The sequence below is a fragment of the Monodelphis domestica genome, chromosome 7, assembly GCF_027887165.1.
Source record: "Monodelphis domestica isolate mMonDom1 chromosome 7, mMonDom1.pri, whole genome shotgun sequence".
In the NCBI taxonomy this organism is placed as follows: domain Eukaryota; kingdom Metazoa; phylum Chordata; class Mammalia; order Didelphimorphia; family Didelphidae; genus Monodelphis; species Monodelphis domestica.
In genome coordinates this window covers 12,766,120-12,788,866 of record NC_077233.1, presented here as the reverse complement: position 1 = coordinate 12,788,866, position 22,747 = coordinate 12,766,120, and the positions used below count along the sequence as shown (strand labels likewise).

General features: G+C 44.6%; 1 protein-coding gene, 1 long non-coding RNA gene and 1 pseudogene across 7 annotated transcripts in view; 2 read left to right on the top strand and 1 right to left on the bottom strand.

Moving 5' to 3' along the window:
- The window catches only part of OXSR1 (oxidative stress responsive kinase 1), an 80,323-nt gene that overhangs the window by 40,869 nt on the left and 16,707 nt on the right, over positions 1-22,747 (bottom strand). For all 5 annotated transcript variants that reach the window (XM_056804209.1, XM_056804207.1, XM_056804210.1 and 2 more), the window contains exon 3: positions 20,984-21,092. In XM_056804209.1, the coding sequence (XP_056660187.1) occupies positions 20,984-21,092 (109 nt within the window). The remainder of the gene's footprint in view (positions 1-20,983; positions 21,093-22,747) is intronic.
- Positions 1,682-8,027, top strand: LOC103094856 (uncharacterized). 2 transcript variants are annotated; one of them, XR_008913311.1, is made up of 3 exons: positions 1,682-2,260; positions 6,404-6,616; positions 7,359-8,027. It is a non-coding gene; the product is annotated as an uncharacterized LOC103094856 (long non-coding RNA). The 2 variants fall into 2 exon arrangements; XR_008913312.1 differs by having other exon boundaries at positions 1,683-2,260; positions 6,407-6,616.
- Positions 16,237-17,355, top strand: LOC103094674 (RNA guanine-N7 methyltransferase-activating subunit-like protein; annotated as a pseudogene).

Here is a 22,747-nt window from a genome sequence, read left to right as displayed (position 1 = left end):
AATCAGTTTGTAAAAAGTTCATTTGTATAAGGTTGAAGAGAAGTAGTATAAACTGTCCTGCTCCATGAACTTGGCGCTCAGCCTCTGAATGGGATCTGAGCTTTGTCTCTACTGAAGGGTGTCTTCTGTGACACAGCTGTAGTAATCCATCAGTTCATAAAGGAACCAACATGCATCTCTGAAGGCCACCATGTGCTAGGGACAGGGCAAGCAGTCCGGTGATCTGGGCCTCCCCTAGTCAGTGTGTCATTTCAGTTTCTATTTGGCCTTCTGTGGCCACACTCCCTGAGGAGGCCACCTACAACAGCCTCTCCTCTAGGTCCCATCTTGAAAACCCCATTACGATCTGGCTTCCCACTTCTCAAAGTTAACCAACGATCTCCCAGTTGTCCCGTCTTCGTTCTACTTCATTTCTCTGTAGCCTTGGGCACTGTCAATCACTCTGCTCTCTGGTTTTCAGGATTCCACTCTCCCCAACTTCCCTCCCTTCTGTCTCCTTGGCTGGATCTTGTCCAGGTCACATCCATTAACCACACACATCCCAGAGGCCTATCCTGAGCCCTCTTCTCTTCTCCCTTTGGACTACTTCACTTGGTGATCTCAGAGGTTCCATGAATTCAATTACCATCTCTATGCTGATGATTCTCAAATCTGCCTCCCCTGCCCCAATGCCCCTACTGACCTCCAATTTCCCATCTCTAATTGTCTCTTAAGACATCTCGAATGCGACATGTTCAAAACCAGGTTCATTAGCTTCTCCCCTGAACCCTCCCTTCTTCCAAACTTTCCTACCACCATCAAGTGCAATCATGCTCCCAGTCTTTCCTAGGAGTCACCCTGGAATCATCACTCCCTCTCTCACCCCCATATCCAAGCTGTGACCAAGGCCTGTCCACTTTACTTTGCCGCATCTCTCAAATACATCCCCTTCTGTCCTCTAGCACTGCTGTCACCCGGGTGCAGGCCCTCATCTCCTCCTGGTCTACTGTAATAGCTGCTAGGGGGTGTAAAAATAAATTTGCGAGCTATAAAATAAAACATTTATTGAAAAACTGTTCCAATATAGGTTCAAAACTTTTCAAACTGTTTAACTCGCCAATCAGGTTCACAAACTGTTTGGATACTTTTGACAGAGGTAATCAAAAGTATCCTCAGTGATGAAGTGAAGTTCAAATGTGAACTTCCCTTCAGGCCAGGCACAAGGAGGCTAAAGAGACTCTTACTATAAACATAAAATGTTTGTTGAAGTAAATTAGGATTTCTAATTCTAAGGGATTCTAAATCCACCCAAATAAAGTCCCTGCTTCGGCAAGGAACCGCTTCTCCTGTGTTTCACAGGCTACATACACTATCCTCCCTGATCTGACCAACCCAAATTTATGCTATCTAACTAAAACGACTGTTAATATCCTTATAAATCTTAACTTCACCTTCAAATTATAAAATAGCAAAGGCTAGCTGGTTGAGTCTCAACAAGAATCCAGTTCGGACTCTGAGTCAGTCCAAATCAAAGACCAGATCTTTCTTTGGTCTTCTCAGGTATAAACCAATAGTCACTAGTGTTTCCCAAGTTGGGAAAGGAAAACCCTGAGCTCCTTCAGATCTTTCCCTCACACAGAGAGAGGCAATGATGTTACCTCCTCCAGCCCTGAGAGACACTGCCAGAGAGAGTAATTGACATAGAAAAATGGTTATAAATGTCAGCAGTTGAAATTAACCCGCTCTCTCAGCTGCTTCAAACTCCAGTTCTTTTCTCAGGCAGCCACTTTACTTCTTATCTCTAAACTAATAAAACAAGACTGATTTTTTAATATCATCCTTACAGGGGTCTATCTGCCTCAAGTCTCTCCCTCCTTCAATCTATCCAGTCACCAAAGTGATCGTTCTAAATAAAACTCAGCTCTGAACATGTCACTTTTCCTATGTAAGAGAGAAAATCAGATTCAGCATGAAAAAGAGCAACCCAAATGGGGGAAGGGCAGGGAAGACAGAGGATTCCAGGAAGGAAGATAGAAGAGCTGAGGAGAAACTGCCAGATCACCTCACTTCTCTTTGGGAGCTCTCCTGGAGTGGTTGGCCTGAGAGAAACCTCTGAGACAGAAGACCTTTCTGAGCATTGACCACCTCTCAGTGAACCCAAACCCCCTTGGATCCAGCTGAAGATAAAGGAGTAGATGGGACTTTGTTAGAAAGCCATTCACCCAAAGAAGAATTCTCTCATTCCCTAAAACTTGTCCTTTGAACTTCATGCCATAACTGGGTTAGTTAGAAGTCAGGACAAATCTCACAACTGGCCTAGGAGGGTCAGGCAGATAGCCTTGAACCTTCAGGATGTGGGGAGGGGGTCAATTGTTAGCCTATTTTCCACTTTCCTTACCCAACAACCCCACTCTCCCTGTCTTGTGTGTCTCTTAGAATAAAAGAGTTATTCTGGTTAGATCAAGTCTGCCTGATCAAGGAGGGGAAGTGAGGCTTGGGGGGAGAACTATCCTTTCTCCTCAAGGTGGGGAGAGCCAGCTCCAGTCTTTAACCTCTATACTCAAACCAATCTCTAAAGGAACATATTCTGTCCTTCTAAGACAACTTGTGCTATGTTCCCTAGGAGAAGAGAGGGGAGGACTAATCTCTCCCCTCTCTCCATTTCTTTGACTGTTTCATACCTCTCTCTCTAGTCCCCAAAGTAAACATAGGTGACCCCATTCTGGTCATCTATTACAGCTGGCACCCCAGTAGCTGGATAAGAACAAGAATCCACCACCAACAGTTACACCTGGCAGTTGGAGGAGACTGGGGAGGGGAAGCCATCTTGAGCACAGACTCCTAAACAAACATATACAGTGATTCAAACTGACATCTTTGTTCCTGTAAAGAGAGGCTTGTACAGATAACTAAATAAGGGGTGGACATAGAAAGAACAACGATGTACCAGAAGATAATGTGGACTGTCCTGGTGTTAGCCATATTGGCACACTGGTATTACTCCATATTTGGAACAATTACCACTCTATTTAATGATGTCATTGGGGCAGCTGCAAATATCACAAATGAGATCATGATCAGATCACAATTGAAATATCAACATTATGGCCATCCTTCCCTGCTGTGTATGGTACCATCATGATGATCTGGTAATCTTATGCCACTATCAGGAGAGGACTAAAAATAATCTTAGGCAGAGATATCAACAACTTGGACAATAGACTTGACAAGATGTTCTCACAAATGGCAGCCATTACTGACATGTACCAGGACTTTATAGCCAAGATGGAGAAACTGGAAAAGGGGAAGGAGCTTGTGACAGGGACTACTACTACCACTGACAATGACAAAGACAAAGACAAGGACACTGAGACAGCAACAACAACTCTGACAATAGGGCTTTGCACTGAAAAAATAATGCTAGACAAACAAAGACAGAACCAGTGCAACGTGAGGAAGCAGCAGAGGCACAGAAAATCATGCCTCTTAGGGACTATGCAAAATTTACTCAGGATTCAGGAGTTTTGCATATGAAGGTCCATAAATCTTTCAGTTCACAGGACTTAGAAACCCTGAAAAAGAGAATGCCTAGATTCTGCTCCGAGCCTTATAAATGTCTGTGTGAACTGAAAAGAGCATTTAAATTCTACAAGCCTAGCTTCGAGGACATAGAGATTTTACTTTCTGACTGTTCAGACCCCAGGAACAAGTCCAGTTCCTAAAAAAAACTAGGGAGGATGAAAATTTAATGAGCTGGTTAGATTTTCATGCAGGTGTGGAATTTTCCCGTCCACAGAACTTCACTTATCTTAGAAAAGTGCATGAGGGCCTCTTAGAGGCGATAAAATCCTTCTGCAATCACCCAAATGCACGGAGCAAATTTGAGAGACTAAGGCAGGAACAAAAAGAGCCTCCTTCTGTCTATTTTGACAGATTAATGGAAAATGTGGAAGCAATTTTAGGATACCTGCAAGAGAGCCAGAAAGCCATTCCACAAGTTAAAAGGAAATTCCTGAAAGGATGCACAGCAATACTCAGATATTTCTTTAAACATTTTTGCTCACTATATGAATCACTGTCAATTCAAAACTTAAAAGATTCATTCAGCAATATATCTGCACAATACACACACTGAGCAGCAAAAAGAAAAGGAGGAACTAAAACAGAAATTAGAAAAAACTCTAAGGCAAAAAGAAAAAGAAGTGGTCAAGAACCTAGCAATCATTAGGACCTTCCCACAACAAAGACCCCAATAGAGGGCAAGGGGACACTAGGAAATGCTTTCTGTGCCCAAAAAAAAAAAAAAACGGACACATAGTCAAGATTCTGCCCAACGAAAGCACACTACGAACAGGGTAACAACAGAAACTCACAATTCCAGAACCAGTCATACAGTCAATATAAGGGGTACAGAAATAACAACAGAGAACAAACATACTATAATGCAAGCAAGCCCAAATGCTGTGATCACTGCCAATTAAAGGAACAAGCTGCACCCAATCTAATATGATCAGTGAAGGCTCAAAGCCCCAAGTATTCATTCAGCTGTACTGTCTAAAACTGCATAAAGTCAGAAGGAAGCTATATTTAATACACAGAGAGTGCAGGGATGGGGGGAAAGGGGCTATCACACCAGGGAGAACAATAAAAGAATTGTTGGTGGGAAGAAGTGAAGTCTAGAGAGGGAGAGAAGGAAAACAAGAACTTAAAACAGAGGGAAATAGAGATGGAGAGGGAGTTAAAAAAAGACATGTTAGACATGAAAAACAAGATATTTGAATAACACAGGTGCACAGAAGAAAGCAATGGGAAGGATAAAGAGCAAATCAAGAAATACCTAGAAAATTTCCTGACATGCAAGTATGGGTTGGAAAGAGAGAGCACAAAAAGTTTTAACAAGTCCTTCAGTCAAAGTGGGCATCACAAGGAAACAATAACTGAAGAGACCTTGCACTGATTCTCAAAACCCCAAAGACAAACAAACAAAAGCCATGAGACAGCCCAAGAAGAGTCCAGAGTTACAGATCCCAATACACAAATATCCATACCCCCAAATACTGAAGTACAAGAACAAACCTCAGTACACAGGGACCAAAGGAGAGTGAAAACAAATCCAATTTAGATCCCAGAGCAAAAGATTTCTATAAACAATAATCCCAAACCATCACTAGAATTCATTGAGAAGAAACACTGGGAAGGGGAGAACACTGTTCAAAATCCATACCTTAATGACCCTCCTAGGTCAGTTGTGAGATCTGTCCTTACTTCGGTCCCCAAGCTTGTAGCCTAGAAAGATGTAAACCTGAGGCTTTTTCACCTTGTGGCATGAGAGTTCCTCCCTGAGGAAAGTCCTAGTTCATCAATAGGTGGCAAGTCAGAAAGGGGGATATGGTACGAAGAGAGAAGCTTCTGGGGGGGTGGGGAGGCATCTGATGGGATTAGCCATCCCCACTCAGAATTACTCAAGGTCTATTGTTATTCTGAGACTGGTGAAGTAGAACTTTCAGAGTAGAACTTGTTCTTCATACTTGCTCACCTCCAGCTCCTGGTGCCCTGGCTTCCTTCAGGTCTCCTCTCCCGAGATCATCTCCCATTCATCCTGTCCACATCTTGTCTGTACATAGCTGCTTGCTTGGGGGGTTCCCCTTTTTTTAGACTGGGAGCTCCTTGTGGGGAGGAACTGTTTGGGGACCTGTCTTGGGCTGCACAATGGCTGGCACATAGTAGGGTTTTAATAAAGGCCTGCTGGCTTGACTTCTAACATCTAAAGCCATTTTATAATGACTCTAAGCATGTGGCAATGCCCAAAGAGGTGCTAATTTGCCTTTTATTCTCTCAGAATAAATGATGTGGGAGGAGTATTTCTAGTGCCCTGCAGAATCGCACCATAATTTATGTGTGAGCTCTCTCACTGGGAATAGAGCTGCTCCTTCTACTTCACCTAAGCTAGAAAGCCAAACAATTGTGCCCCCCAGGATGTGAAGAAGAGGCCTTGGATCTGAATCTGGCTCGGTTTCCCCAACAGCACAGTAAGGGCTTTGGATCAGCCTTCAAAGCCCTCTTCTTCAAAAGTTCCAGGGGCTCCCTCTGAGGTACAGTCAAGGCTTCCCAGGTCTGGCTGCAGTCCACCTAGCCAGGCTTAGTGTTTTTCTTCCCTCGGTCTCAGTTGTAGTCAGACTGGCCTCTGGGCAGCTCCAGTTCCTGTTCTGGGAACAGGCTGACCCAAGCCATGCTGGGAGTGCCCTCACTTCTTCTCCCATCATCAGGCTCCTGAATTTCCTTAAACTCCATTCAAATGGCACCTCTTACCAGAAGCCTTTCCAGATTCTCTCCAACCCTGGCACCTCCTCCTCAGCCCACACAAATACCTTTTATCTGGTATCTATTGTTTATTTATTTACGTGTACATGGTCATTTCCCCCAGTAGAATGGAAGCTCCTTGAGGCAGAGGCTGCAGAAATGCAGGCTGAAGGACAGATTTGAGACTTGGATGCTGCTCATCCTTCCCTGGCCTTAGGGCCCCTGGCTTGCCCCCTACCCTGCCCTCCCGGGTACCTGTGCCTCCTCAGCCCTTACTGCACATTCCACCTACGGCCTTTGCTTTCCATCAACTGTGAGCTCTGCTTAGCAATCAGCGGTAAGTAGAAGGTGTGGTTTGGGGCGATGTGGAGCCACAGATAACTCTGGGGCAGCTGAGGGGATGCCCTTAAGCACCAAATACTTCCATACTTTATTCATCCGAATGCAGCATACCCCATAATTCTTATACCTCTCCCACAATGTCCTATACACGGTAGGGGCTTAAAGGAGAGCAAACAACGGAGTGCCTAGCAGAGGCACAAAGTAAATATTCACTATTTAATAGTGACTATCGATAACCAAGAGGCAGCCAGAGCCAAGCATGCAAGTCAATAAGAATATACTACAGCTTTATTAAATTAAAAATGGCTCCCAAGAGTCATCCAAAAGTGGACCAGACTACAACTACAGGCTACTCTACTGAAAGGGGCAGCTGATTCACTACCTAAAACCAGCCTAGGAGAGCCTTAGGCCATCCTAGGGACAGGAGATCACTACTGCTCACCCCAAAAGCACGCAATGCAGATTAGTCCATAGGCTACCAAGGAAATGTCCAACTGCCCAATGAGCTGATCAGAATAACAATTCGAGGCCTGTTTTTACCTATGTAACTAGGGCCAGGGCCAGCTGTGTTTTAAGGGAGAACAATCTCTTTTTAATTCTTAGATTGAGGCCCTCTATTTTGTTTTCCCCAAATGATAAAGATTCATACCATTCTTATCTACGAACGTTTACATATTTATTACAATACAACACAAGAACCAACCAATAACCAATGTCTCATGTTCTGTTTTCTCTAGATAAGAGAAGAAGAATTGTCTTTCTGATAAATCTGACCCTGAAAGGGTGAGGTCCAGGCCAGAAAGAAACAGAAGGCCAAGGAGGAAAGTCTGGGGAGGAGTGGAGAGAAGCTACAGGGGCAAAGATTAAGGAGATTCAAGTGGTGTAGCCCCGGCTCTGTGTTTTGTCTGTTTAGGTTTTGGGGAGAAACCCAATAGAGCAAAGGGGGAGCCCCGCTTTTTCTAAGGTTGGCAATTTATTGTAATTAACTCTTCGGGGGGGACGGTGGCAAAAGAGATGAATAAACACTCAAATTCAGACGGAGTAGCTTGCTTTTAAAGTATATTTGGGAAATCCCTTGGCCAAGAGCAATCTGACAATTTTAATTTAACTTCTCTTCAAAGGTGGGGCTGGGTAAGCCCAGTGCAACACAGGCAAAATCACTGCTGTACCCCTTTCTGGGAAGGAAGATGATGCAGGGTCCTGAAGCATCCCCCAGAAATAGCACAGTATAGGGCCCTAGAAACAAAACAGATCCTGGAGCTCCATGACTTTGGGAGTTTCTTAAAACTCTACCAGGGATGATTTTGTGAGTTTATGTAGCAGAGACTCAACCCTTTAACACCTATCAGTCATTTCTCTCTTGTGAAGAGTTTTTCAACTACTGATTAAAAATGTCTTTAATCACAGCTGGGAGCTAACAAAACTTGCAAATGTTATTTCGCTATCAGCTCAAGAATGCTTAATGCTTAAGCTTAAATTATACTATAGAGTACCCTGGTAACCCCCAAATAAGCAATCATTTAAAGAAAGCACTGCATTTAGAATCAGGAACACCGGAGATCAAATCTAGCCCCAGACACTTGCTAGCTGTGTGACCCTGGGCAAGTCTTTTAACCTGTGTGCCTCAGTTTCCTCATCTGTAAAACAGAGGCAATAATGGCACCTGCTTCTTAAAAGGATCAAATGAAACTTGTAAAGTGCCTTGTGAATCTTACAGTGTTACACAAGCCTCAAAAATTAGTACCAGTTATTGAAGTATATTAAGTTATTGAAGGATAAGTGATCCAATATGATCCAATCATTGGACTAATGAATCCAATCAAAGATATTTCATCTTATCTGACCCAAAAAACCCAGGAAGATCACTGCAGTTTTATCTTCTGTGAAAACTCCCTCCATTGATGAAGATGATGCAGGGAAAATACTGTTCCTTTGGGGCTTTTTCTGGCTCACTAAACCCTTTTTCAAAGTAACCTCACTAAACCAGACATCCAATCTGTTTATAGCAGTATTACTTTTTTAAAAATCTAACAAAACACATACATTTAGGAAGGTGTAAACAGGCTAAGGAGTCCCCTAAAGCTTTTGTGGATTTCTAAAAATAAGCGTACTTCAATCTATGGGAAATTTCCTGACAAAGTATCTCCTACTGCCACGTCTGTCCATAACGAAAGACCCTGATAACACATGGTCCTGGCAAGCACCAGGGTCTGCGGCTGGTGTGCGAGCAAGCCTTCCAGCAGGACAAGTAAACAAAGGAGGGATCTGTACCCAGGGTAATCAGTGTCTCTGCGGTGGCATTAATGGGATTAAAACAAAAAGGTGATGATGACTACAGAAAAGCAAATGCCAAGCAGGCCTTGGCAGGAAGCAGAGGAGCCAAGGTTTGTGGGATCAGCCCGAGCTCTTTATAAGGAGAGGTTTTTTATTCGTTATATTTTCATCCCCTGTGCTTGGCACATAATACTTGCTTAAGAAAGAACCTGTTGATTGATTATACTATTATATATACATTTATATCCTTTTCACATTGTGATTTTCCCCAACATGGCAGCCTAAGAAATTAAATAGGAATTGGGGACTTTTGTAGAAGTGACAGATGACACATAAAGGCCAGGAGATGACACAGAAAAAGTTTAGAAACTATATAACCAGGGGCAGTGAGGTGGCTCAGTGGATAGAGTAAGGCCTAGACATGGGAGGTCCTGGGTTCAAACGTGCCTGTAGACTTCCTAGCTGCATGACTGATCAGGTCATTTAATCCCTATTATCTAGCCCTTACCCCCCTTCTGCCTTGGAGTTAGTGCACAGTATTGGTTTGAAGACAGAAGAGGGAGGGGAGAAGGAAGTATATAGCTTATGAGCAAATTTTACAATCAAGTATGGTAAAAGAAAAAATTCAGACTTCTCTGGTATGAAGGGTAGGTCAAAAAAATTTACATGGATCTTGCAGCTCACAGGATGCCGTGCCCCTAATCCCTGCGATGCGCAAGAGATGCCTGTATGTATTTAGCTTGAGATTTGATATATTTATATGTCAAGATAAATAGTTTCTGTTCTGTGAAAGTTCTCATTCATTCTAACATGAAGCAGGAGATTAAGGAGGAATCTTTTTTTAATCATCAATCTTTAGCCCCACAAATATATCCCATTCTTAACCAGGGAAGACAGAGTCCCCTCCATGCCAATTCAGGCTTAATTACAAGCCATGGCAGGATCTGTTAGTTAGACGTGGTAGAATGTACTGGTGACAATGATCATCACGGAGTCTTGTCTTTCTCCAGCTGGGTGGGCCCACTGTAGCACTCCAAATTGACACCATTTTCTGGCCTAATTATTTCTTCCTGATACATCAAGGCCATCAGGTTCAAAACGGGCTCACTTTACTGCGCCCTGACTCAGACCCCAGATGGGCGCAGACTGCAGTCGGTGTCCACGGCTCTTCCCCCAGACTCCCTGGGCACTGGCCCAGCTGACCTCCTGGAGCAGCCCCGTCTGGCTGAAGAACTCTGCCCCAAATCATCGGAGGGGGCACCCCAGCTCCCTGCTTGGCCTCCGGACCACTGCACAGCCTAAGCCCCTCTCCTCTCCTGTCTCATCTCCAGAAGAAACCTGACGGGGGGCTGTCCGGCGCACGGCCTCCAGGCCTCTGCTCTCCCCCTTCCCTTCGGCTACCGCGTTCCTGCCCGCCTCGATTCCGAATTAGAGAAGCTGCACGGCTGCGCCGTCCAAGTCATGGAGGACTGAGATGCCAACCAACTCCCACGCAGATCTCCGGGAAGGGAGAGCCAAAGGACCGCCCCGATTTGTTCTCTACTGGATCCTCAACATCCAGAAGGTTCCCCTTTTCTCGAGTGGAAATCAGGCAAACTCTCCCCGAGGGGCCTGCGATGAGGGGGCCACTCCCCGGCCGGGCTCTTCTCTCCAGGGCTGCGCTCGCCCCATCTTTCTAGGCAAAGGGACCTCCACCGCTCGTGCTACGCCTCGGACCAGGGAAGACTGTTCTGCAGAGGGCCCCAAGACAATGGCCAGTCCCCCAACCGTCTGGGGAAGCCTGTGGAGCCCTTAAAATAAAAATGTGGAATCGCCAAGGAAACCAATTATACCAAAAAGAGTTATCAAACGGTAAGGTGCAGGCCCAGGTAAGACCCCGCGCATTAGGTGTCCCTCTGCTGAGCGAATGACGGCCTCAGCACTTGGGCCATCCCCTGTCCTAAGGCCGGCCCACAGTCCCAAAATGGCGTAAATCAAGGCCCTAAGGCCACAGAAATGCTCTCTGAACCGCTCCCCATCCCACAGGCTCCGTCCTGCTCTGGCCTCCCTCCCACCTCACTGGCTATCGTTCAATCTCACTCTTCTCACACTCACCCACGCCCACTGTCTCCAGAGCACGTGCCTTTGGCCACCCTGGGCCAGCCCCAGGGACGCCCTCTCTTGGACTCTCTGACAGCCCAGACCAGAGAGGGGAGAGGGCAGTCCTGGCCGCTCTTTCTGTCAAGGGCGCCCCCCAAAAGAGCCAACACCTGCTGCAAAGCGATCCGCTCTTCTGATCTCCTTGGAGCCTCCCAGCAACTCTGCGAGGGAGGGATCCCCATTCTGCAAAGGAGGAAACTGAGGCTAGGACAGCCAACGGGTCACATAGCTATGAAACGGCTCAGGCTAGGCTGCAACTCAGGTCTTCCTGACCCTACCACCTGGGTCCACCTCTGCTGCCCCGTCTCCCACATCCTCCTCAGCCCACAGGGGATGACGCTTCTCCTACCCAGAGCAAAGGCCGGCCCAGGTCGCTCTCCTGCCTTCAAAGAGGCTCAGGGAGCTTTTCCTACCCTGGCTGCAGGGCTATTGCCAGGCCTGAGGTGCCAGCTGCCTACCCAACTGAAGACAAGATGGGCCTCCCTGAGGGCCTGCCTCCACCGTGTCAGGCACCAAGTGCAGAGCCGGAGACAGAAAACCAGAAAACCAGCCTCTTCCTGGGCTCAAGAAGCTTCCTGTCCAGTGGTCAGAGGAGGAAAAGAGAAGCAACCAGAGGAAGCTGTGCCTCAGATACCTCCTAGCCGTGGGACCCCCAGCAAGTCCCCTCCCTCCTGACTGCCTCCGTTTCTCCAGCTGTAAAATGGGGTTCAGGAGAACCACGTGAGATGCGTGTAGAACACACCATCCCCAGCTGGTTCGAGGACAGCCCTCCAAGGTCCTAGATGGGAACTGAGCACCAAAGTCTCCTCTGATTATTCGGAATAAGAACTTAGGAAATCCTGAGGGCTCCTCACTTGCCCTCTGCCACTGCTGGTCCTAACGAGGGGACGTGACTTGTCCAGGGTCACCCGGAAGACCTTGACTCCCTGTCTCTGAGGTCGGCTCTCCAGACAGCTTCCAGAAGCCGATCCTCACCTAAGGGTGAGGCGGGCCTCAATAACAGACATGGACAGCCAAGTCCCGATAGAGCCACGTTCGCTTTGCTGAAACTTAAGAGCAGGGCATGCCTGATGCCCTTCTGCAGCGCGCTGGTAAAGCGGGGGGAAGCCACCTAAGCCCACTGCAGAAGTCGTGCCAAGCAGCCTGAGGAGGCACAAATCCCCGCCGGTCCAGCGCCCATCCTGGATCTGTGCTCCCTCTCACTCCTGCCTCTCCGGGGCCCTCTGGCCCTCACTGCATTGCCTCCTCACCCCAACCTGGGCCGGAGGCAGGGAGTGGCACAATCGTCCCAGTATCGAGATGAGAAAACTGAGGCTCGGAGACAAGGAAATGGAGCTGCTCGTCAGCTCAGAGCTGGGATGCTCATCCAGGTCTCCCACTTCCAAGGCCAGCCCCCCACCTACCACACCGACTCAGACATGTCCATCTCTGACTTGACCTACACTAAACAGGTCTACAAGGGGACAACCAGCCTTCTACATGGTCTTTATCAAGTCTTTTATTAGGTCAAATCAGCCATATCTGCCACAGACTCAGAAGCACTGAATAAAGGGCTCCACTAAGAGAAGGAAGGTCTCATGCATCAGTGACCAGAGAAGCAAAAATCAAACAAATCCCAACCTTCTCCCCCCACCAGCATCTCCACAGAGGCCCCGAGAGTCACTCAATGGGCTGCTCTGATCCAAAACTCATCATTGGCTCTTTCTTAAAAATTTAATTTCAGGAGCAGCCAGGTGGCTCAATGAATAGAGGTCTCAGGTTCAAATCTGGCCTCAGACACTGGGCAAGTGCTTAATCCTATTGTCCTTACCGTGTTTCTGCCTTTGGAACCAATGCTTGGTACTGACTAAGATGGAAGGTAAAGGTTTAAAAATAATGTTTCAAAACCAGTCAGATATACGCTATCCAAGCTGAACCAGACTTGAGTCCATCAAGTTTTATCCCAAATTCTTGGCAACTGGGTATAAATTTATCTTTCCTGCTAAACATTGATGAGTTCCTAAGACCTTACAGAAGATAAGACACTACAGACTTGGAAAAAATGGAGATAAAATCACTTGAAGAAAGTTTTCTGAAAATCTGGATCACCCCAAGAATTCCTCCTAGAATCCTGCAATTCTTCACTAATGGGATCTATTTGAAAACGGGTTTTCTGTGGGGCAGGGAGGAGACTTCACAGAATTGTATAGCTATAAAAATAGTGCCCCCATCTGTGACGTACAGGCTTCTGAACGGCACAACTGAGCAAAGGAAAGACCTTCCCCTTTCTCATTCTCCAGCACACAGACCTTTCTGTGGTGGAAGTAAATGTAATTTTGTCATTTTACTCTTCACTGTTGTCGACTTAAAATATAACCCCCCCCCCAGTTTGATTAATTTGAAAGCTGGAGACCCCCAACTTTGTCCCTGTTCCCCTGAGAATACACCTTGAGGGAAGTTTCAGGCTTGGCTATTTAAGACTGAATAATAACCTTAAGATACTTAATGGCTCTAGTTGGTGGAGCTAGGACCTAAATCAAATGCTAAGTACCTTTTTGCCCTGGTAGTTTCTCCATTGTGTCAAGTCCATTCCAGGTAGCCCAGCCCTTGGCTAGATATTTCCTTTTTATATCCCTTCTCAAAATCGGGACATTAATGCATTGTTGGTGGAGTTGTGAATTGATCCAACCATTCTGGAAGGCAATTTGGAACTATGCCCAAAGGGCGATAAAAGACTGTCTGCCCTTTGATCCAGCCATAGCACTGCCGGGTTTATACCCCAAAGAGATAATAAGGAAAAATACATGTACAAGCTATTCACAGCTGGGCTCTTTGTGGTGGCAAAAAACTGGAAAACGAGGGGATGCCCATCAATTGGGGAATGGTTGAACACACAGTGGTATATGTTGGTGATGGAATACTATTGTGCTCAAAGGAATGATGAACTAGAGGAATTCCATGTGAACTGGAACAACCTCCAGGAAGTGATGCAGAGCGAAAAGAGCAGAACCAGGAGAACATCTTACACAGAGACTGATACACTGTAGCACAATCAAATGTAACTGACTTCTCTACTAGAAGCAATGCAATGATCCAGGATATTTCTGAGAGACCTATGAGAAAGAACACCATCTACATTCAGAGGAAGAACTGTGGGAGCAGAAACACAGAAGAAAAACAACTGCTCAATCACAAGAGTTGATGCGGAAATGATTGGGGGTGCAGACTCTAAACCATCACCCCAGTACAAACATTAATAATATGGAAATGGGGCTTGATCAATGACACATGTAAAACCCAGAGGAATTGTGTGTCTGTTACAGGAAGGGGGTGGGAGGAGGGAAGGGAAAGAACATGAATCTTGTAACCATGGAAAAATATTCTAAATTAAATAAAATAAATTTTAATAAAATAAAATAAAATAAAGCATCAGCCTCTCCCTTGTAGCCCAGCCTCTGGCTATGGTCCCTTTCCAAGCCTGTAGTTTAAGCACTCCCATCTCCTTGTAGCCATGGTCCTGTCAGTCAATCATATTTCCCTGTAACTCAGTTCCCCAAGTTCTATTGTTCCTCAGAGCTATCATCATGCCATGATTTCTCCCAGGGATAATGTTGGCCAAAGTGCCGAGGCGCATGACTCTGTGTGGAAGTCTAAATATTGAACACTATCCTACTCCTGATTAAAAACTTGGTTTTTCTGATGATTTAATAGTTGTGTTTTTTCCAGTTTAACATTTTGGAGGTCCCAATAAGATTTGAAGCTGTAGTCGCCTGAGCCGCCTGCTAACAGACTCTAGGAGTGAGGTACCCACAGAACCCATTGAGGTTCGATTCAAGAAACCAGTTAGCAATCTTGCTAGGTAAGTGGACCCTCTTGAAAAAATTACTCAGTCTTGTGTGTTTGAGAATGTGACCCACTCTTTAATCAGGAGGTCAAACGGGCACCAAAGTTGTACAGGGGCCTGCCAGACCCAGAACCGCTCCACGAGCTGCTGTGGAAACTGAGAGCCTTTTTATTACGGCTGCCGTGGATGGGCATTCGCAATTCTGCAATGCTGGCCTAGGGCCCCTTAGCAGGGCTGCTGCGGAAAGAACCAGGTACCTCGGGGATTTTTGGACTATAGATGTGCACATGGTTGGCTAAAGTTGCCTAACTCAGACTCTGAGCATTTTTCTTTTTTGGGGGGGCCAAAATGGAATCTGGTTCAACCTGACTGCAATCTCCATACTTGACTGTGTTTTTGGCTTGGTGTGTGTGTATGGGTAGGTGAGTCTAAGTGTTCAATTGAAGTTCTGGGTAACTGCTTTGAATCAATTAAAATAGAGAAAGTTTCTTCATGGTTTGAAATGCCATCGCTTAAGGTTTAAATGGTTGTAAATCTTTGTGAAAAAGCTTCTCAGAAAAGCTTAAGAACTTAAGTTCTGGCTTTCTTCTAGATTCTCTGAGATTTTGCCTATATTGCATCTGTGATGTATTTTTTAGGTGGAGGTTTCTCTAATAATCTTAAATGCTTGTAATTTAAATGTTACCAAAAATGTCTGAAAGTTGTACTAACAGTTGATTCCTCCCAAAGCTGAAACTAAAGGAACCTGACAATGATTATGTTATCTGAGGGTGCATTATTCACTCTGAAACTGCTAGCCTGAGATTCCCGTTGGGGTCTCCAATTTACAAGCTAGTCCTAAAACTTTGGGTTCATCAGATCTTACTAGGCTACAAGTTTGGGGTTTCTAGGTTCCGTGTTGACATGGACAAGAAATATTTGGGGAAAGGCTTTGTGTTTTAATGGTAAGAAAACCCTGAATGTTTTAAATTGAACAACCAAATTCCTCTTAAAAGTGGCTTCTGCCTTAAGCCAAAAGAGAGGTTTAGGGCACAGCTGAGAGAAATGCAATTTTGGGAGCCACTGGTGAAATTAGAGTTAAAAGGTAAAGAGATGGGGATGGACAGCTATTCTGATTTGAAAGTAATTTTAAGGGCTCTCTAGGTTGGTGGCCCGAGAACGGAGACTGTGAAGAGAGGAGGCACAGGCACACTCTTTGGTGCTGAAGGACAGCGCAGACAAGCAACTGCTGCCAGCAGGGATAAACCAGGTCATGCTTTGAGAAAGGGACTGATTCTCTAGGTCTTAGATTTTTTTCAACAAAAAAGTCAACAGTGTAAGCAACTCTAAGACACTGAGGGAAGATTTCAGAATGACTGACACTTGATGCTGTTGTTCCAAATTTTGAAGAAATGTTTGCCAATTGATTCACAGAAGATGATACAGAGTACCAAGAACACCTGACACCCCTCCAATTGCTGAAGAGTGGAACAGTGGATCTAGTGGTAATCAAAAGAAACAGAGGCAATAGGTTGCAAGATAAAAGACAATTTCGAGGAAGGGATGGCAGGCAGGGTTGGCCAAGTGACAACAGATCTAATCAGGGGCATGGAAGACCCTGGGGTAATAATTATCAGCAGCACAGACAAGAACCTTATTACCATCATCAGTATGGAAATTATGGTTATAATCAACGGCCTCCTTATAGCTACTATTAATATAAATGTTGACATCTATTAAGGAAAACCAATACATTCTCTTCTAACATGTCAAAAGCTTGCCTGTCTTGTTTTCTGTATATAATTTTGCATAACTACATTTACACAACTTGAGGCTGTCATGTACAAAGAAACTAGAAAGATGTGATGGTAGCTAGGAATGTTAAGTCCTGTAAAGAAGTTATGGACGATATTGTTCAACTTCTACCTCAAATTCGACTTCATTTCACATATTTTTGGTGCATCGAATTTCCATGAAAGACTGCCAGTAGTCATAAGTTTGTAACAGGCATAATTAGAAAAAGGAAAAATGTTTGCTTTCTCTCAAATTTAAAGGAATATCTGTAAACATGGATGAAATTATTTCTGGAATTTGACAGACTTTAATGAAGTAAATCACCAAGAGATAGTTACATTTGGCTTTCAAAATACCATATTTAACAGCAACTGAAATAAATTATAATTGATTTACCTTTCACTTGGCTTTGATTTAGAAATAATAACTATACTATATAAATGCCTATTTTAGAGGTCTAAGTGCTATATTAGTAACAAAAGGAAAACAAGAATAAAAATGTAAAATAAGAAAAGAATTTCTATTTTGGGATTAAGTGGGCATAGATATGGGATTTTTGCATTATATATTAGTATGAACTTTCTGGTGTGAGGCAGGCAGAAGAGAGAGCTTCCCATTCACTTAAAAACACAGGATTGAAATTCAAGTGCAATCTAGACATTATAACCTGTTATTTTAAGCCCTTTCTTTCCTATCATCATATGAAGCATAACTCAGTATTTTAGCTCTACTTTTTTTATAGACAATGATAGCTTAGATTTTACATTTTTTATTCCTCTGTCAAACATGGAATCTGCTGTATCTTATACACATGCAATAAGTGGATGAATTTTTTAAGAAATCTTTTCTCTATTTTTATACTTCCATTATGATGCCTATTGTATTTACATTTTTATTCAAGGGAAACAGTAACTGTTTAGCCTCACTCTTAAGTTTTGGATTATTAGTTCTATAATAATTGGCTTTTTGTTATATCCTGTCGGATAAAAGGAAGTGCAGTATAACAGGAAAAAGGTACTCCCTTTTTTAACCCGAAGGACTTAAGTTCAAACACCGACTCTTAAGGACTGAACTTGGGCAGTTCATTTAACCGCATTCCCTAAGCATCCCTTTGCCTCTTACTCTCAGAAGCCTATATATCCTATTCCCTTAAAAATCTGTTGTTATGCTGAAAGAAAAAGTAATTTCTGCAAATGACTGGCAAAGAATAATGTGTTACTTTCAAGAAGTATTTACATTTCAAGGAGGGGAAAAAAATCTTTGGAACTTTAAGCACTGTGGCTGGCAAGAGATTGGGGGAAGTAGGAGGTAAGACCTTCCTTGTGCTCCCCCAAACTATACCATGTAAGCAAATGCCTGTTCTACTAACATATGTATAAAGCCAACCTTGAACATGACATTCAATAAAAACAGATCTTGATAGTAAAAAAAAAAAGCAATTTTAAGCTTTTCCTTAATAATAATTCTAAGTTTTGTGTTTGGTGAAAAATCTTTATGGGTTTTACTTTTTGAGAAGTAAAACACCATGCACTGCAGCCTGATTTTTGGAGTTCCTTTCTTTAGGTAAATTTCCAGAGTACAATCATTACAATAGATAAGTTTTTTGTTTTTAAAGACTAGTGAAATCTGATGAACACTTTTTTGCAGTAGATTGCCTTATTTCCTTCCTTTTTAAGTAGGGAAAACTGGCCTGAACTAGTATCTACTTTTGAGCCTTATTTTTCTCTGATAGCCCTGCATTTACCACTCCACTCCGGGAGTGTGAGTGAAGTTATTAGAATTTATTGATGTTAATTTGCTAGATTTTTGGTGAAAGAGAATTCATTCAGAATTCCTGGAACCCTAACGATTATCCCAGCCATTTCCCAGGGAGCCAAAACCTAGGCAAGATTTTTACAGTCTGGATCCTGAAGAAAAGAAGCTATGAAAAACATCTCATCAAGGAACCTCAAAGTTACAGAAGAAAGACTTCAGAACTGACTAAGTATTCCATTACTTATTGTTTTCATTGACTTTTAGAATTCTTACTGAAGCAGATAAACATATGTGTCACCCTAAACCTCAGGAACCCCAAGTCTAACCCTAAATACTGTCTGTATCAAAAAAACACACCCTTGCCTTGCCCTACAGCTGTCCCAAAGAATCTCTCTACTACCCCTCTTATTAGCCTAAGTACTTAACTAAAGAAGCTAAATTGCCCTGAATTCTGTTCTGATACAGGAAAAGAGGGAAAACAAATCAAAATCAAGACAATCAGTACACCAAAAGAGACAAAGAAGTGGGCAGAAAATTTTCAAATCCAGCTCTGGGGGAAGACTGTGACAATATTAGAAACCAGAAAAGAAAAAGGGCTTGTCTTTCCATCCAGCAGTAGATTCTAAATTTGAATAGAAAGGTAAAGCCACCAATTTTACCAGGTATTCAAAAGCAAAAATAAAACTCCAGTTTCCATACTGGCTGGAGGAAAATTGGGGCATTTCTTAAGATGATGAGGAGGTTAACTCAAAACCAAGGAGACTGAAGATTTGAAAAAGAGAAGGGATAAATAATGAGGGTGAAATCTGCTGTAAAAGATGGGTGAGGGTGGGAGCAAGGCTCCCTGTCTAAAGGGACAGGCTATCCTTGGTAAGGAGAAGACCCACCGGAGAAGAGTGATTGGGGGATGAGGTCAAGGGTTGTGAGATGAGGAAGAGGGACCAGAGAATGACCTCCACTTTCTCAGTAAATAAGAAAAAGGCTGGCTGAGGGTAGGGATGAGGGGTGCACTCTTAGAGGCTGGAGGAGAGTCTATTTTGGTAGGGAATGAAATGTCTTTTCATCTATATTCTTCAGACCCTTCAAAATTAGTCACTGCATGTATTTCAGCAGTCTTGAAGTTCCATTCTGCACAACTCTGTCAAATGTTTGGTTTTTTAAACAAAATAACAAAGTAAACATGAACTTACATTTTCCATATCCTTAAGTGAAGTCTGTAACTCAAAGACATGATCTGCTATCAATAAGCATTTCATAAATTAAACCCTCAATGTGTAGAGACCATTCTTATAAAAAGTTAATAATGGGGAGAACAGAAAGAACATGGAACAGGCAGAGGCTATGGGAGATTCTGAAGCCCCCCAAAACATCCGATCAGATCCACTTGGCAAAGAGACTGGTCACAAAGCTATTTCTGAACTGTTTTTCCAGCAATAGACCCCACAATAGTTCCACAAGTCCCCCCGTCCTCGCTCGGTGCTTTCCCAAAATGGGCTGAGCTAGAACTAGGGGTACAGGATGCAGCTCAGCTAACTGGCCCAATCACCTCATCGACACTCAAGCCAAATGAGCTAGCCCAAACATCCTGAGAAAACAGACGGGTCCAGAGCAGCTGTGGAGTTCATCTCTCACTCCCCAGTAGGCAGATTCCTGACCTAGAGAAGAAGGGATTTTCTCTTTCGTGTCTGTCACAGAAAGGGCCCATTTCCGCAGACTTTTACCTGTTCTGTGGGCTGCCACAAACCAAGGATTCCTCACTCAGTGGTCAAAAAGAGCCTTGCTGGTGATGAGGGCCAGTTACGAGGCCACGCTGGCCGCAGGCCCACCCTCCAAAGCCTTCCAGCTGGTAGAACTGCTAGAGCTTACCTTCTGTTGGCTTGGCCTTGGAGAACTCAGAGTTACAGCCGGTTCATAAGGAGGCAAATGACACATGTGGAAAACCTCTCCCTCAGCTCCCTGCTCATGTTTACAGAATTAAATTCCACCCACTAAAATAACCTGGCGGAGCACACAAGAAAGGATGCCTGAATACAGGAGGGTAAAGATAGCCCCGAGTCCATTTAACTCTTTGCTGCCTCCCTGTGCACAGACTCCACAACACCTTGGGCAGCGCTGCCTCGGGCACTGCTTCTCTTGGGACACTTCAGCACCTCCAGGAGCAGCGATCTCCACTGGGAGCCACCTAGCTGCAGCCAGCCTCAAGCCTTCACAAACCGCTTTCATCACGGGCTCTGACCAGAGATTTCAAAAGCCTATGGTCGGCCTGCAGTGGGGCAGCTAGGTGGCTCCTAGAGCCAGGCCTGGAGATGGGAGGTCTTGGGTTCAAATCTGACCCCAGACACTTCCCAGCTGTGTGACCCTGGGCAAAGCACTTAACTCCCATTGCCTAGCCCTCACCATTCTTCTGGCTTGGAACAAACCTGCAGTATTGTCTCCAAGACGGAAGGTATAAAGAAAAAAAGAAAGATGGGTTGGCCCTAGGAAGAAGAAAGACCCTGGTATGTTCTGATCTATTAGTTTCCTTACCAAACATAATGTGATAAATCAAATGAAATCAATAAATCAATCAGAATCACGCCAAAATGGCACATTCCTTACCTCCGCTGAGCAGCCGCATCACTAGCCAAAGCTCGTCTTTCACCACAAAGGATGTGTAGTAAGACACAATGTTGGGATGATGGCACTGGCTCATGGCTTGAATTTCTTTCTGTAAAAGGAAAAACAAAGGTAGCAGTAAGGCCCAAATGGCTAAGATACCCTAAATCCGGCCAAGATTCCCCACTCTATTTCTCTGCTCCTGTTCACCAATTTAGCCCTGAAGTCAGATGCAGCCTTCCTTGCCTCCTCCTTCCGTCTCACATTAAGATGGGCTGCCTCTCCAGGAAGGCTTTCCTTCCTTCTGAAATCCTTCCACCCTGGCTTCCCTGGAGCTTTTGTTCCTCCTTTTTCTTGCAGCACTACGTCTAGACTTACATCGAGCCTTCTGGAAAAAAAGCATCTTCATTGCAACAGAAGCTGGCCAAGGGATATCCCCATTTGTGGAGCGGCCCAGCCCCACTACTGTCATCCTGGAAATTCATTCCGTGCCTGGAGCCTTCTCACCTCCCCAGGAAGAGTTCTGTGAGGCCCACTCTCTGCTCCCACGGATGAGTTTCTCCGGGCCTCCATTTTGTGAAGGAGTCCAAGCCGGTCACTTCATGGCCCTCCTAGCTCTGCTCCTGACCTTCTGGACTTCAAAACCATGCCCCTCCCTAGAGAGCCAGGGCCATGACACTTGTGGATGTTTGCCCCGGCACTCAGCATACAGTAAGTGCCTAATAAAGGCTTCCAACAGCCATTTCACCTCACCCTCACCATTAAAACTGGATGCATTCGAATTTTTGAGGGCCTGGCCCCCAACAGAGGCAGGAGACTCATTCTGTCTGCCCCCCGAGAGCAGCAGAAGAAACACAGTGAGGTGGAGTGGAAGGAACGGCCTCCCAACAGTTAGAATGGGGCAGGAGTGGGGCAGGTGCGAGGAGGTGCTGGACTCTACTTCCCTGCGGGTCACAAGCATGCACCAGGAGGGCCAAAGGAGGGGTTTGCTGTTCAGGTCTGAGGTGGCTCCCACAGCCTCGGAGGACCCTGACAACTGTGGGTCACTACTTTGTGACAAGGAGGTATCACATCAGGACTACGGAGAGCTTCATTAAAGTTATGAAAATTCCACAACAAAAAGCCTGCTTTGGTGATTTTTAAGAAAACAGCGTAGGGAGCAAGTTGGTGATTATACAGGATGACAAAATTGATGCCATGGGCTCCCACTTCAACACTATCTTCCTGTTTCTTAACCAGATGTTTAAAAACAACGACTCATTGTATTTTAAGATTCTACCTGAAATGAAGTTTTATCTCCAAAAAAACAAAATCTAAAACCCTTTTTTTTTTTTAGATTTTAATAGACTCTTTATCTAGGATGAAATTTTACAGACATTTAAGAGTTCTCTTGATCACTGAAAGGCTACGTTACTTAAGGGGTAACTAGAACTATATAACCCAGGAAATTCTTTTAGATCAAACTGGGAGCTCCGTAAGCCTAAACAACTCTGGGTCTTTTACCTACACCAAGATCTTGGGCTGACGACGTCTAGAGACGCTGCAAGGAGAATGGGAAGGTTAACAACAAGTCCCCCAACTGCTATTTCACATCCCCCGAGAGATCGGCAGAGCAACTCTGACTCAAAATCAACAATCGACTAATGAAGTCACCTCCTCCTCTATCAGCAAGGGACGTTGCTACACTCTGGAACAAATCACTTATATTGGCAAAGCCTCCGCACAGCCAAGAGAAGGGGCAAAGATGCCAACTGCCAGGAAAGCGAG